Genomic DNA, 16,413 nt, shown 5'->3' on the forward strand with positions numbered 1-16,413 from the left:
GGCCAAAGTGGGGCTCGATCCCAGGACCTGGGGATCATGACCTGAGCCAAAGGCAGACACTTCACCACTGAACCACCCAGGCTCTCCTATGTGTACTACTTTAAATGCTTATTCCAGTTTTTAAAATGCCTTTTATAAGAAGTCCCAGCTTTAGCTACGCTGGAAATCAAATGAGGGCGTGGAATTCAGTACTGAGATGTGTCCGCGCTCGCCCCTCCCACATCCCAAGAGGTGGCTGGCTGTGGCTCTTTTGTACGTGGCATGAAATGAATTAGGTTTACTGAGGTTTGATTTCTGCAGTCACCCTTTTTAGGTATGCAGTGCTGTGAACTTGGATGAGGAGTCACGTAACCATCCCGATGACACGTTTCCATCACCCCCAGAAGTTCTTGCAGCCTTTTACCATCAATCCCCCACCCCGCCGTTGTGATGCTTTCTGTCCCTCGAATTTTGCCTTGAATGGACAATTGCGTCCATATTCTGTATCGAGGGACTCGGTGTGTAGCCCTTTTAGTCGGCATTCACGGAGCATGATGTATGTGTGATTCACGCACGTTTCTGAATGTGCCAGTTTTTCTATTACTGAGTATTCCAGAACATACAGTTACTCTCTAGTAAAGCAGTAACTGTGGCAAGGCTGACTAGAACCTTAGCCACATTTCAGGTGCTCTCACACAAGTCCAAGCAAGTGAAAACTTACTCACCAGTAGGTCTGAACTGTAACTGAAGATGATACAATTCTCGAGTTTTCTGCTCTAGGGTTTGCCGGAGAAGATTCTGGTACTCTCTTTCTTTCTGAACTAGGTGTTCTAAAAGTCTGGTTGAGAAAAAAAGAAAGCCATTACTCAGCCTAGTGCCATTCAGTTCAGCTCAAACATTGGATGAACCTTAGGAGATGGGGACAAAGAAAACCAAATCACACAGTCTCAGCGGTCTGGTTTCAGCCTATACCTGGGCCCCTCCCTTATGTGTCCTCCCCTTGAAAGCAAAGACCAGCACTCAGGGCTCGGGCATATTTTGTCTCAAAATGTATCATGAACCAGATGACCTGAGGGGGATCAGTGAACTCTGCCAGGAGGAGCTGGTGCGGACAGCTCGGCTCCCTGAGTCTCCTCAAGCCGCTGGAAGGAGCGCTCGGGCTCTTTCCCCCTCAGAGGGGGAAGCCAAGGAGCTGGCAGCCCCGCAGAAAGATGACCGCCAGCAGGGGGACCACACCTGCGGACACTGACGGAACCCGGGGCTGTGCTAAGTGCTTCGCAGGCGCTGGTCTCCCACACTCAGGACCCAGCCGGGGCCCCCAGGCACCACCGCCCCGGGGCGGGAGACCCCACAGCAGCCGGCGAGTCCGTGAGCTAGGGCCCGGCGGTCGTGGAGGAAGGACACGTGTGTCTGGCCGCTGCCGGCTGTTAGTCCTACTGAGAGTGGGAGGTGGCAGAGGGGCTGTCAGCAGTGCCGGGGAAGAACCACTGAGCCTGCCGTGACCATACATACACGTGCGGCTTGTAAACCTTACCAACCCTACCAGGCAATGTCCTAAGTGCGAAGTCCATCGACTTCTGCATTTGTCATACCTTAAAAGCTTTCGGAATTTTGCCCCCCTCTACCTTTTAGTGAAAACTCCAGGTCTCTCAAAAATTAAAACACTCTAGGTCTCTCTCGAAAGGCTTAGATCTGCCTAAGGTCCTGCTTCAGAGCTCGCCAGCGTGTACACAGCGTTCCTTCCGCGACACGCACACCCGGCGCCGCGTCTCCCTGTTCGTGTTCCGCGGCACGAGCCGTGAGCGGGCCACAAGGCGGCCTCTGGACCGAGCACTGTCTAGTCTGCTCTGCCTGCGGGTTGGGTTTTCATAAGTCCACCCAGGATGCGATCGCCCAGAGCAAATGACAATCCTTTCATTCATCTAACAAACATTTTAACATCGCCTACTATGTGCCAGGAAGTGAATTAAAGAGACCAGCTCTCTTGGGGGGAGGGGGGACCCTCAGCAAGGCCACAGATTCCCTTACTGGCCTCGGTGACCGTCCCACCCCGGCCCACCTGTTGGTCTCCTGTCTGAGCTCGCCCAGCTGGAGGCTCAGGTGCTGGTGCTGGAGCTGCTGGGGCTGGGGGGCACCCGCTGAAGGGGGGCTGCTCCCTCTGAGCGCCACATGTGCCTGCCGGCCAGGCAGGTCTGCCTGGGGATAGTCCTCTTCTGCCTCGTCCGTGTCCTTATCCACCCCTTCGGTCTCCGACGCAGGCTCAAAGTGGGCCCGGAGCTCTGCCAGAGGATGGGGGAGAGGAGCACAGTTAGGCAAGGCTGGGCACAGCGTCGCTTATGTCCGGCGCCAGCACACCAGAGCGCTCGGAGGCCGGCCCTGCCGGTGTGACGCTCCATCAGGGGACAGCTGGCGTTACCGATGGGGAGGAGACGACTTTGCTCCATTCTCTGCGGTGAAAAGATGATCATCCCCAGCTCATGGAGGACCGAACCGAGGCTGATGTTAAGTCACGCAAGGACAGTCTTTAAAAGGTACAACCAGGCTTCCTATTGGGCCTGGATTCTTCCTACTAAAGAAAGGCACCTGCTTGGAGTGGGGCATAATGAAGTCCTGGGGCCTAACAAGCTCCTCAGGGAAGCCGCTGGGACAGGGAGGGAGCCAAGTCGAGAGAGAGCGAGCGGCAGCATCAACAGAAGGCGCTTGGAGCCTCCCTCCCCAGATCAAGTCAGCACAGGAGAGCGGAGCTGGGCCTTCCGCTGCTCGGACATTTCACAAATGAGAGTACAACCACAGGAGGAGTCTGCCAGGAGACAGAGCCACTCACTCCAGCCTCCAGTCGGCGTTCCGAGCATGTGAGAGGGTGGCCCGCCGGCCCCTGGCCCTCAGGCCCGGGCTCCCGCTCTCAGATCCCAAGCTCCGTCTCCAAGCGGGCTCCTTGGCAATGCCGGGAGGGCACCCAAGTAGGGCTCCGGAAGTTCTTAGCATTTACTGAATTGCAGGGAAGTATACAGCCCAGGTGGGACGGAGAAAACAACTGCTGACCGCAGAGGATACTGGTGGTCACTTCCACAGCCTGAGCCTGACCTTGACCCATCAGGCAGCACTTACCTGGGATGAGGATGGTGACCGCGGCCTGCACCGCTCGCCGGATGATATTGTCCATCGCAAACATCCAGTGGGGCCTAATTAGGTGGTTCCTCAAAATCTTATTTACCTGCAAATCACAAAAATCCAGATTTCTGGTCCGTGGTCCTCGTAAGAAAGAGGAGTTCTTACTCCTTCTAGCTAACTTCTACTCTGAAATAAAATGTCAGCCACACTGCTCTGTGTTTCTGCCTGACTTTCTGTCTCTTCCAGACAGAGGCTTCCTGCAAGCTGCCCCTGAGTCGTGCTGGGTCTGGGGGCCGGGCGGGGATGGCATCTCCCACCCCGGGCCTCTTCATTGTTTAGTCCAGGAGCGTTTCCTGAGCACCTCTGAAAGGTCGGGCTCTTCCCTGGGGCGTGGGACACAAAGCTGGACCAGACACGGGGGCAGGCCAGCCACAACTCACATCTGTTCGTACAGACACATAAGCTTAAACCCCACACTGCCTCAGCTGGCAGATGCCACCCACCCCCGAGTCCTCGAAGTCCTGCGCTTCTGCTCTCGTTCACCTGTACGTGCGTACTCTGTGTTCAGAAGGAACTCCTGAAACTAAGGGTTTAGGTGTAAGCAGGTTAGACGAAACAGGGGACTAGGGCAGAAAATGGTAACTGAACTCAGTGGTCCTCGCTTTGAGCCACTTCAGTGGGCTTCCTGCCTTCTAGCACGTTCTCTAGGGCCAGACAGAACACTTACAGCATCCTGAAATCCAAACAGTACCAGATGAATCTGACTGATGGACGAGCTGTCAAAGTCCAGGTCCGCCTTCAGCTTTGATATCGTGGAGGCCATCACTCTGTGCTCCGGGGAGCGGATGAAGTCCCTCAGGATCCCAATTATTTGCTTGATGTGGCCAACCGAGAGATGCAAGTCTTCCGAACTCTGCTCACCGCCCCACCCCCCACCAAAGTCACTTTCATTAAGTCAGAGAGGAAGGGGAATTCCAACAAGTATTATGTGGGCACCCAGGTGCGAAGGGGTCTGTTTCTGGAATTTCCTATTGTTTTTCAGGTGGCTCCTCTCCTCCCGGGGAGACACACACACACACAGACACACACACACACACAGACACTAAACCCCTCTGGGAATGGGTCCGTCCTCCTGCCGAACCCTGTGCAACTGCCCCACCCCTCCTCGTTAGAAGGCCTACTTCATAGAAGGGCAAATGGCCTCTTCCTAAAAAAGAACTTCCCGCTTCCAAAGTTAGTTAAAATGCAGATATTCTGATCCATAACCTTTCTTCACAAAGCAACCGCTCTCCCAGCTTCTGAGGACAACTCCGTCCCGCAGCTGGGATTTCAAAACGGGGGATTCACAGGAGTGAAGGGCAAAAGCAGGGAACGCCTGAGCTTCGTGCTGCATTTGGCTTGTTTTCCACCAGGGGGCAGCACCGCTCCATCTGTGCCTGGGATCACTGCAGTGTTTTGCAAATTCAGGCTTCAGGGGAGTCTTTTTTTTTTCCTCCTTCCTATTTTCTTTTGTCTTGTTGGAAGAGGGAAGGTCGTTGGGAAATACTTATGGTCATTACTGGGACTGCGCAAATGTTCCGGGGTAGCAGGAGCCTCGCTCCCATGGGGACCTGTTCCAGGACCTGGCCCCTGGGCAAAGGGGGCGGGGTTAGCTTCTCCCCTGACCTGGCCCTACCTGCCCCACGCACTCCTGCAGGTAGGAAGCCACTTGGTTCTGCTCCTCCCAGAGGATTTTGTACAGGATGGCACGGCGCTCGCTGTCCTTTCGCAGCAGGAAGAGGCCCGGGTCCCTGTCCTCTGGGGAGGAGGCTGAGCTCTCATCAGGAACACTGCGGACAAACACACGCGACAATTGTGTGCGTCCCAGGACAAAGTCTCGAGGGTTGGATGCCACGGGGGAAGGGCCAAGCCCCCCCACCCCCCCACCCCCGCTGTCCCTACCAAGGTGAAACTGTAGTCCGATGGAAGAGAGAGGCAGTGTTTTTTTCTAACCCTAGGAGCACCAGTTTTAGGAAAGGGAGGGGAAAGGCGGGGTGGGGAGGAGGGGGGGAAGGGGGAGAGAATAAGGGGACAATTAAGGGGATGATGGGAGGAGGGGCAAAGAGGATAGGAGATAAGTGTGGAGGAAGGTGGGGGGGAAGGGGGGAGGGAGAGTTATGTAAGTGGCTGCAGTGAATGTTCAGCCACTGCCCACCTTACCTGCACCTTTGGCCTATTGATGGCGCAGAAAGCAAGCCAAAGCCCCTGGTGGCTGTCTGGTTTTGACCTGGGAGGTATTTGGCCTCCGGTGAATGCAAGCACCCCCTCAGAGGCCCAGAGTGGAGAGAAGGGGTGGGCCGTACCTGAGCAGGTGGCTGAGCCGGTGCTTAGGTGCCCGGGCCTTCTCGAAGAAGATATCCAGCTGGGCGTCAGAGTCCGGGGAGACAGAGCCATGCTCGCTGCTGCTGCTGCCCACGGGCTCCCCCGGCATGGGCAGGGCTAGGGCGGTGCCCCGGGGACTCTCTGTATGGGGAGCGAGACAGGGAGGCGGGGGTGGGGGTCTCAGACAGCCCCTTAGGCCAGGTGACCCATGCAGGGGCCGGCTAAGTCTGTGCTGCTCTAATGGGCCAGTCCAGTCCATCACCCAGGGGTCCCTGAAATGGAGGCTCCACTTCAGTGGGTCTGAAATAGGCGCAAGGCTGCATTTCCAGGCCGCCCACAGGAAACGCTGACACAGCGAGCCACACTGGGAGTAAGACGCTGAGCCTCTGTGTCCTGGCTTCTGACTCCATCCATACCAGGCAGAAACCAAACAGCTTCCTTGGCAAAGGCCATTTTTATGTCATTCTTGGGTAGGACTCACTGCCCTAGAAGGGGTCCCTTGGCTTCTGTGGCCTGGGGGACAGCTGCTACAGGCAAACTCCCCCGATGTGCTCCTGAATCAAGGTCGGGGGCAGCACGGGGTCGGGGGGAGGCCAGGCCCTGCACGCAGGGAAGACCCCAAACCCCAGCCAGGGCAACCTCTGCGCCTCCCTCCTCGGCACAATCCCAAAGGAAGAACTTTACCAAGGGGGCGTACCGCTGTCACTTGAGGGGCTCCCTGAACCTGTCGGGAAATCAAGGGCCATTAGCTGGCTGGGGTGGGACAACTCCCCCAGCCGGGGCTCCTGTCCCTGCCACTCTTCCCGGCAACGGGTGCCAGGCGGGAGGCTCGGTGCGCTCAGTGACGGAGGAGCCCGGGCATCGCCGAGCCCCGGGACGCAGCCCCGCCCCCAGCTGTCCGGGTACACCTCACCTGCCGGCTTGAAAGCAATTCGGTTCTTCTTGCCCTTGTTCACCTGCCTTAAGAAACCCGCTTGGAGCAGCTCGGCCGCGGTGGCACGTTTGTGGGGGTCAGGCTCAAAACAGGATAAAATGAAGGCTCTGGCGTCCGGGGAAAGGGCTTCTGGAATCTCAGGGTGGATCTTAAACATCCCCACCTGCATTTAAGGGAGAGGTGAGCGATGTGGCTGTGAGGCCTCAGCACACCCAGCTGCACAAGCCTTCAATACCGAGTTCCTCCCCCAGCCCCGCCACGCTCGAGGGGCCGGCCGAGACCACGGTCACCGACGTGCCCGCCTGGCTGCCTGGGACTTGGCCTTGGCCGTGCCCAGCAGGTCTCAGGGAAAGTGGCATCAGAGGAGTTTCAGAGCCTAGGCCGTAAGAGGTCTTGGGGCTTCTGACCTTGTCCTCTTGGAGCCCTGAGACCAGCACGGAGGGAGGCTCCAGAGTCTGGGCTTGGAGGCGGGGGAGCGGGGAGTGACTGAGCGCGGGCCACAAGGTTTCGGCTCAACAAGAGGATCGTAGCGGAGAGAACACTGTTCTGGACTCCGGCCCTGGACCCGGCAGACCCGCGGGGCGCGCTTTCAGGCTTATTAAGGGGGCAGAGCTCACGTTAACTGTTCTGGCCACAATCAAATACAAGTTTTTAGGTCCAGTGTTACATTTTGAGAACACAAAACAATGGATGGAATATACCCCCCAGATGGGAGATGCAGGACACATGACAGGGGACGCCCCTCCCCTGAGGGGCAGGAAGGGAACGGCCCGAGGGGGCCAGAGACAGAAATTCTCAGGAGCCCCGAGAAGAAAGGAGCGGCTTGCCTCCAGAGGTGCTCTGCTGGCACTCCGGGGGCCACAAACCCAGTGCCCTCAGACTACAGCCATTGGTTTTCTCCCGGCTTCACTCGAGCTGCTGCCAGGGCCCCCCTCCCCCTGAAACCTGCAGTGGCTCAGTCCTTGCCTCTTCCAGCTCCTGGCGGCGGTGGCTCAAAGACACCTCACCTCACCCCGACCTCCCTGGGCCGCTGGGTGTCCTCACTGAGCCCCGCTTGGGCCCTGCCGGTTCCCTCAGCACCGGCCACTCTCCATCACGCCGCCGCGGGTTTGATCCTCCCAAACCGCAGCTGGCCCCATCCCGGCCCAATGCGAAGGACGGGGAAGGTCATCGCTGTCCCCCAGCTCTGGAGTTCAGGGTCCTGTTGAGACTGTGGGTGCCCTGCCTGCCAGCTCTGGGAGGGCTTTTAGAACGACGAGGTACGCACCATCTGTTATCCAAAGTCCCACCTCTTCAAAACCCAGCGAGAAACCCGCCCTCCAAACACATGTGGCCTTTGAGCCTTGCCCAGTTTAAGGGCAAACACGCATTCAAAATAAGAGGCCTCATCCTCCCTGGTGAAAATAAGGGGAGACCCCCCCTTAGAACACTTACTTTAAAAAAACGTGTAATTTCAAGTTCTTGGTCTCTGTGAGAGGCATGTGAATCTTCCTAAAAGCTGAATAAACCTCTTGCCAAGTATGTCTTTTTCAAGGACCCGGGGCCAACTCCTGGAAATGCCGACATCCAGGAACACATCCCCATCTCGAGTTTCGGCGCGAAGGGAAGAGCCTAACTAAAGTAAAGACTTGCTCCAAAACTCCCTCCTTTTTCTTTTTTTCCGAAGATTTTACCTATTTGTCCGAGAGGAGGAGGGGTTGAGGGAGATCGGGGAGAGAGCAGGGAGCCCGGCGACGCGGGGCCCAAACCCAGGAGCCTGGGGTCATGACCTGAGCCGGAGACAGATGCTTAACTGACTGAGCCACCCAGGCGCCCCAAAACTACCTCTCCTGTCTTAAAGATTGGAGAACTTTATTTTTCCTTTGGGTAAAGCCAATTAGCTAATGCAAACGGTCATCCCAATTGCCAGGTTTCCCCCCTCCTCCCCGGACACACTAGTGTGACCCGTGGCGCTCTCCAGTCTGCGCCCGGGAGGACTAGTCCTCATTCCCTTTGCAAACACGGGTGTAAAGGGCAGCACTGCTGGGCTGAAGAGGACACATGCTTCTGTCTTAGCTGTCACATCCTGATATAGTGCTTACTCAGTGGCAGCACTGCTTTTCTCTCCCACCTTCGTGGTGAGGGCTCTGGAGGGGCAGATTTTCTTTTGGCTTGTTATTTCCCCAACACCAGCATCCTCAATCAGCAAACATGTCTTACTTTGAACATTGCTGCCTGCGGTTCGCCGAGCTCATGGAACGGAGGCCTGCTGGTGGCCATCTCGATGATGGTGCAGCCCAGGGACCAGATATCTGCCGGGGCACCGTACCCACGAGGTCCCTGATCGATAATCTCAGGTGCCATGTACTGCAGAGTGCCTATTGGGAAAAAAATAAAGATCGTGGGCACCCTGCTGTTCACAAACCTAAGTGGACCATTAGTAAACAAGTGCATGAACTTTAACCCTCCCACTAACCATGGATGAAGCCTGCTCTCAGGCGTCAATGATGCGGTCGCGCCCGGTCTCTGATCAGAGACATGCCACATGCCTTCCTTGGCTACGAGTCATGTCGACAGAAGATTGCTCGGTTCCTCGAAGGATAAATGGGCCCCGAACCAACAAGCACACAGTAGGGTGTGCCAGGAGAGGAGAAACACAGAAGGTGAGAAACACAGTGCCCGACCTCGAGGAGCCGCCCAGGGGAGGAGAGAGACAAGAGGGCGATGGTGGGCAAGTCCAGCAGGCGCTGGAGCAGCGGGGGCCGAGAACGCTCTGCCTGCTTCTATCTGGATCAGCTCGGTTCTCTGAGAGGTAAAAGCCGAGGCAGGATCAGACATGAGAGATTTACTGGGGAGACGTCTACGACGGACAAAGAGCGAAGGACCTCTTTGTCCTTCATAGAGGGACAAAGGACAAAGAGCGGCAACCTCAGTGCCGACGTGGCACATGGGAAAGGAGGGGGGACGAACAAGTGGGGAGGTCGTCTCAGAAGAGCAGCTCTGACCGTTCAGCTGGGCCGCTGGGAAGCTCCTGACCAAAAGCTGCCGCTGGAGGACTCCCATGTGCTCTCATGCCTCCACCACGGGCCATCACTGGGCAGGAGCGAGCGAGTAAAGCATGGCCACGCCGTGAACGTGGAGGCAAATCCACAGGAAGCGGCAGATGGTGCTGCCCATGAACTTGCCTCTTGCCGTGAAGGTCAAAGAAGTAGACAAAGGGATGAGAAGACTCTCAGGCCAAGGGAAGAGCCCGGGCAGAGGCACAAGGGTGTGAAGTCCAGAGCGAGTTCTGGGAACCACAAGTGAAGTCTCACACAGGGCAGGGAGCTAAGAATTGAAAATGCAGGAGGTGGCGACCTGGGGCCAGCCCGGATGGCAAGCAGCGTATGATGAAGGCTCTGGCTGGGGACTTTCTCCTGTGGGTCACAAGCCACCAGAGGGGGCCACAGGGAAGGTGGGGATCAGACGCAGCCCTCGAAGGGGAAGGGAATGCAGAGATGGGGGCAAGGAGGTCAACCAGGGCTCGAGGAGTGAACTCGTGGGCTTTTCTTGCAACCGAGGCTGAGGAAAGCAACAGAAACAGACACTATATGTGGCCCGCTACAGACAGCGGACCTGTAGAGGACGGTGGCCACGGCGTGACACAGAACATGGATACCCAGAGAAGTGCCCATCCCAAGATCACGCAACCAAAGCAGGTTTCCAGAATCTTAATCAATGAAAACAAAGGACTTGTTGGTTTTTTAAAAAAAAAAATTGGGGACGTTACCTACTACATCTTCCTCTTGAAGATCCAATGTCTTTTAGCATTTTTCCTTCCAGTGACCATTTGAAAAGCTCTGCCCCACAGAATGTTTTTTTTTTTTTTAAAGATTGATTTATTGATTTATTTTAGGGAAAAAGTGAGTGCACAAGTGCGGGGAGGGAGAGCGACAGGCACACTCCACACTGGTGTGGAGCCTGACCTGGGGCTCGATTTCATGACCCTGAGACTGAGATCATAATCAGAACCTCAGCTAACACCGACCATCGGTCGCTTCGCGGACTGAGCCACCCAGGTGCCTCCCACAGAAAGTTCTGCAATAATGACAATGTTCTGTGCAGCTGAGTGTGGTAGTCACTAGCCACAGGTAACTGTTGGACCCTTCAAATATAGCTGGTGAGACTGAAGAGAAGAATTTTAATTTCATTTTTAAAAAAGTCAGACTCACTTATTTGTGGAGCATAACAAATAACACGGAGGACATGAGGAGATGGAGAGGAGAAGGGAGTTGAGGGAAATTGGAAGGGGAGCTGAACCATGAGAGGCTATGGACTCTGAGGAACTAACTGAGGGGAACCAGGTGGTGGGTATTGGAGAGGGCACGGATTGCATGGAGCACTGGGTGTGGTGCATAAACAATGAATTCTGTTACGCTGAAAAGAAAGAAAAAATTTTAAAAAAAAGTCAGACTCACTTAAGGTTCAATATAAATTGGGCTGGGTCCATGGGCTCAACAGATCAGTAGGGCACAAGTGATGGCTTTGGTCTTTGAAGCCGAAAGCCTGGTAGGGAAGAGTTTGGCTGGCTGCAGGGTTGGGCAAGACAGGCTCACAGCGCTTGCTGCACTGTTAGGAAATGCCAGAGCCCCAGGGACGGAACTTCCAGTGACACAATCTCCCCTCCCAGGCTTGTACTGCTGTGAATAGTGAAGGGAGAGGCCTTGGCAGAGGACGTGCCCTCAGACCAGTTCACAAGCCATTCAAGGAGGAAAGACTCAGGGTGCTGTTTATTAAGCTATGATCTCTCGGCTCTGCTCTAGGAGGCTGCACTGGGGACTCTGCAAACATTTCTGCTTTGCCGCAGCTTCCTGTTAGACTCTGCCACCCGGGGGCGCTAGAGAGCCCGAGAACACCATGGAGGCTGCTCAGGCGTACCTACAAGGAAGGAGGAAGGAGAAGTTATCGGCTCCCCAACATCAGCTGCTGTTCCTCTGTGGGAGCTTCCCTTTGGAGCCTCAGTTGGCTCCAGTTGCAGGACTTGGGTCCAGTTTCTAGCTTTTCTGCCCTCTCATACTTTCAGAACTAGCTTCATCTTGCCACGCCCACCATTACCTGTTTCAACCCAGTAATCCCCTCCCGAAAGGTTCCGATTCTACCCTTCCTCGTGCTCCCCTCAAGCCCTGGCAGATAACCCAGGCCCAGTTAACAGTTCTTTCTACTAAATTCTCTCTGTAAAAATAACTGGGGTGATTTTGATTTTCTGGCCTGGATGCCAACTAACATAATCACTCAAAGTTGATTTTGTAAAATTTATTTTATTTTTTTGAAGATTTTATTTATTTGACAGAGATCACAAGCAGGCAGAGAGGCAGGCAGAGAGAAAGGAAGCAGGCTCCCTGCTGAGCAGAGAGCTTGATTTGGGACTCGATCCCAGGACCCTGGAATCATGACCTGAGCCGAAGGCAGAGGCTTTAACCCACTGAGCCATCCAGATGCCCCTAAAATTTATTTTTAAGTCATCTCTACACCCAACATGGGGCTCAAACTCATGACCCCAAGATCAAGAATTGCATAGTCTTTCACCAGAGCCATCCAGGTGCCCCAGAAAGTTAATTCTTAAAAGAGCAAGAGAATATACTTTTACAAAGTTATACAACATGGAAAATATCACTCAACGAAACTGCAATGGTTTATTGACACTGGTCAAATACCTGTCCACTTCGGCACAATTATTTCAAAACTGAAGGATAAGTCGGCCTCATGCTAAACTTCGAGATTTTCTTTGTATGGAAACAGTGAACAGTGAACATCACCCTTTATAAAGGTAGGGACTTAGCAATGGCGTCCATATTAGTTATTTATTGTTATGTAATAAATTACCCCAAAATGTTAAGAGCTTAAAACCAGAGTTAGAATCTCAGTGTCTAAGGGTCAGAATCCAGGAATAGCTGGGTTGGGTGGATCCGGCCCAGAGTCTCTCAGGAGGCTCTAGCCCAGTTCTCTGCGGGGCTATAGTCCTCTGAAACCCAGAATGGAGCTGGAGGATCCACTTCCAAGCTCAGGTGGGGTTTGGAAAGAAGCTTTAGTCTCTCACCACATGGGATCTTTAAGACATGGCTTCCCCCAACAGCAAGTGACCCAAAGACAGCAAGCAAGAAGGAAGCCATCCTTTTTTCTGACCTAGCCTCCAGGTCACACATTTCCACTCTGCTTTCATCTGTTCATTAGAAGTGAGTCACTAAGTCCAGCCCTCGTTCAAGGGGAGGGGATTACAGAGGGCTGTGAACGGCAGGAGGTGGAGGACACTGGCGGCCATCTTGAAGACTGCTGGCCTGACTTCCTGCTAGTGCTCAACAGCTTACAGAACATCACCGCCTCTCGCTGTCTCTGTGACTCTCACAACTTAGTGAGGCCGCACAGAGGCACTATCTACTGTGATTCCCATTTTATACAGGAGACAAATGAGGCTCAGAGAAGGCAGGGGAGAACTGAGCTCTTCTCTCTGCACATCTGGAGCCATTCACCATGACATCGCTGACAGATACAAGGAATCCAGCAGGAGCACAAGGGAAACAAATGCAGCCTGAACAAAAGCAGACTGGATGCAAGGATTTCCGAAGCCCTGATGTGACTCGTTGCCGTGTAACTAGAAGGTGGAGAGCAGTGACAGAAAACTGGGGGCTCCGTTTCACTGACTACCATACTCCTAGAAAAAGCGTCCCCTCACAGTAAACGTCCAACAGAGACAGAGCCACACAACTCTTTCAAGAGACTGTCCCTAAGCAGTGTGCGTCAGCTGCACCAAAATGGCTTCTGTTGAGAAACCAAGTAAAAATGCCAGCTGGGGTGTGGCGGGGTGTGGTGGGGCAGGGCGGGTAGGCCTCTGATTAATGCATTAATGCTATGAAACTTGCTTGCCTTTCGTCTGGCTCTCTTAAGGGCATCACATCCTTTCTAAAGTGCATGTCCCCCCAAGGGGTGCCCACACACGGGTCACTCAATCGGCCAGCCAGCTATGACCCGAGCAAGGGTGCAGAGTTCAAAACATGGTGACAGGAGAGCAGCAGGCACTGACCCAGGCCCCTGGGGGCATGAAATCAAGTGGTGGCTCCTAGACAACTGCGCAACAGGAGAAAATGCATGGCGCAGGGCAATAATTTACATGTTTTGATCGAGGTGCTGAGATAAAAGCCAGACACCATGGCACGGGGCGAGAGACCATTGACAGGTCCATGTTTCCAAGAGGGTCTGGCACAACTGGTTACACACCTCGCACACAGGCCCCCAGCCCAGGGGCCTTCCACCTGGATCAAGGGGTTAAGAAGATGGAGAGAGCGAGTCTGGAGGTGGGGGGTGTTGAAAGCGACTTCTTTAGACACCGCTGTGCCGGGGGGGAGCTACCCTCTCAGTACAGGAGTCGGGTTAGGGCTGTGCCCCGTGGCGACTTAGCAACTCAGCACTCGCTCAGGACTGTCGTGCATCAGCATCGTCTACAGGCCCTGGAAAATATCAAACCCGAGCCCAAAGTTTCAAAGCTGTTTCCTATTAATGAAGTACAGGAAAGAGAAATAAGGTGCATCCTGGGACCCCAGGGGCCACTCCGGTTGCCCCGCCCAAGGAAGGGCCTGGAAGGAGGGGACACCACTTTGTCCCCTCACAGAGCTGTGTGTGTGTGTGTCCCCTGCTGGCGAGTTGCATGTGGGACTGTTTCCCGTGCTCAGAGCGTCCGCCCGTGAGGTCTGGGGCTATCACCGCGCCCTCTTGAGAGTCGGGGAAAGACGCATGAGCCATGGACACCAGACGTGAGGCCCACTGCAGAAATACTGTTCTAGACTTCTGGGGTTTTTTTTGAGAGAGATAGAGAGAAAGAGAGAAAATTTATCTTAAGCAGGCTCTACGCCCAGTGCAGAGCTCTAAGCAGGGCTCAATCTCACGACCCTGAGATCATGACCTGAGCAGAAATCAAGAGCTGGCCGCTCAACCGACTGAGCCAGCCAGGTGCGCCTGGGGTCTTTTTAAAAGGAATCCTTCTCAAGGGCCATCTCCCATGGCCTGAATCCCTCAGGAGAAAAAAAAAATGGAGGAGTGAATACAATATGAGGCATAAAAGTGGTGGTGGGGGGGCAGTAGGCAGCCGCCAAAGGACAGGTCTCTGCCCAGGACGTGGGAGCTACATTCAGAGGGACCCCACAGGGAAGTGTTCCCAGCTGGGGAGCAGGGCAGGAGGTGGGAGTCGGGGGAGAAAAGGTAAGACTCCGAGCTGATTTGCTGCTAGACCCGCCGCGACAGGGGAAGAGCGCTGTCGCCTGGAACCAGGACCAGAGCGCAGACCAGTGTACCAAGCAGGGCCCCTTTCAGTTATCCAATCCGGACTGTTTGCATCTCTGAGGGCCATTAAGACTTTCTCTCCGTTGTCTCAGGATGGCTGGCAGACTCAGGAAAGGACTCCTGCCCTGGACAGGATATAGAGGGCAGTGGGAGACAGAGGAAAGGGCTTTTGGGGCGCCTGGGGGGCTCAGTCGGTTAAGCATCTACCTTCGGCTCAGGTCAGGATCCCAGGGTCCTGGGATCAAGCCCCGCACCGGTCACCCTGCTGAGCAGGGACTTTGCTTCTCCCTCTCCCACAGCCTGCTGCTCCCCGTGCTTTTGGTCTCTCTTTCTCTGTCAAATAAATAAATAAAATCTTTTGGAAAAAAAAAGAAAAGATGAGATGACTTTTATGATTATAGCCTCTAGGTTTGACAGGTGGAACATATTAGTTACCCACAGAAACCTGATTCTCTCAAAGGCTCCTCTCAGCCCTAATCACCTGGGACTTCTAAGTATAAATTAGTATTTATTATTAACAAATACTTCCATTGCACTGGCTATGAGTCAGGTACTGGTCAAAGCACTTTGCCAATATTAACTTATTTGATCTTCATAAAAACCCTCTGAGGTGGTACTGGGAGCACCTCTATTTTATTTATGAAGAAACTACGTATGGCCCAGAGATGTGAGGGAATGTGCCCCAAGTCACACAGCTAGCAAGCGAGTGGATGAGCCAGAATTTGAACCAAGGATGTTCACAGCCACAGACTGGAACAGAGTTATTGTCCCAAGAGCCACTCCTAGGCATCTACCCGAGAGGGACGGAAACTCAGGTCTGCACAAAGGTTTGTCCTTGACTGTTCACAGCAGAACCGTTCACGATGGTCAAAGAGCGGAAATAATTTCAATGACTACTGAATGACAGACGGATGAACAAAACACGGTCTATCCACACCCTGGAATACCATTCAGAGGTCCGAAGTACTGACACGCGGCCCAGCGTGGATGGACCTGGAACAGGTTATGCAAAGTGACAGCAGCTGGACAGATAGGACTGTGCACTCTTCCATCTGTATGAACTCTGCAGAGTGGCGAATCTCTACAGAGAGGACATCCGTGGTCACCTGGGGCTGGGGTGGGGACGGGGGCTGACTACAAGGTGGCACAGGGACCTTTTTGGAGTGATGGAAATGTTCAAAAATTGGACCATGGCTAAGGCTATACAACTTGGAAAATTTATGAGAAACCAGTGGATTGTGCACTTCAAACGGGTGCATTTTATACCCCAATAAAGCTGTTAAAAAAAAAACAAACAAACCCAGAAGCAAAGGGGGCTGACTCTAGCCATAAGGCCCTTCCTCCCATTCTAGGTGGCTTATACCTAGAATGAAAACCCTTCAGAGGAACACAGGAAGGGAGGCTTCAGGGCCACAAGTTGCCCGAGCCTCTGGCTCCCCTTCCAGGCTCTGCCAGCCTCCGGACATTTGCACGGAAAAGCCCCGCCATGTCCCCAGGCATCTAAGTGGGGCTCTGCAGGAACCAGCTGAGACTTCTGGACAGAACCGCTCTGTGTTGCAAAGAGTAATGATATGCAGGGGAATTTCCTACCCAAAATGAGTCCCCTTCTTTATTATCCCCCAAACACCCCTGCATTATTTTGCAATGCAGAATGCATGCCTCCTCAAGTCAATTACTTGGGAAAATAGCATATGCGATAATGGATTATACATGCATTTTCTTTGTGGATTTTTTCTTCT

The 16,413-nt window shown here is 54.1% G+C and overlaps 1 protein-coding gene across 2 annotated transcripts in view; it reads right to left on the reverse strand.

Annotated features, from left to right (window-relative positions):
* Nucleotides 1-94: 94 nt before the first annotated feature.
* The window catches only part of MAP3K15 (mitogen-activated protein kinase kinase kinase 15), a 114,077-nt gene continuing 97,758 nt past the window's right edge, over nucleotides 95-16,413 (reverse strand). The window contains exons 19-27 of one of the 2 annotated variants that reach the window (XM_032330215.1): nucleotides 8,585-8,742; nucleotides 6,365-6,548; nucleotides 6,149-6,175; nucleotides 5,433-5,592; nucleotides 4,766-4,919; nucleotides 3,818-4,003; nucleotides 3,088-3,193; nucleotides 2,039-2,258; nucleotides 95-817 (exon numbers count right to left, since the gene is read on the reverse strand). In XM_032330215.1, coding sequence (XP_032186106.1) covers nucleotides 697-817; nucleotides 2,039-2,258; nucleotides 3,088-3,193; nucleotides 3,818-4,003; nucleotides 4,766-4,919; nucleotides 5,433-5,592; nucleotides 6,149-6,175; nucleotides 6,365-6,548; nucleotides 8,585-8,742 — 1,316 coding nt within the window. In that variant the 3' untranslated portion in view covers nucleotides 95-696. The remainder of the gene's footprint in view (nucleotides 818-2,038; nucleotides 2,259-3,087; nucleotides 3,194-3,817; nucleotides 4,004-4,765; nucleotides 4,920-5,432; nucleotides 5,593-6,148; nucleotides 6,176-6,364; nucleotides 6,549-8,584; nucleotides 8,743-16,413) is intronic. The other variant, XM_032330216.1, reaches the window with a different exon arrangement.

This window comes from Mustela erminea, chromosome X (genome assembly GCF_009829155.1).
Source record: "Mustela erminea isolate mMusErm1 chromosome X, mMusErm1.Pri, whole genome shotgun sequence".
Lineage (NCBI taxonomy): Eukaryota > Metazoa > Chordata > Mammalia > Carnivora > Mustelidae > Mustela > Mustela erminea.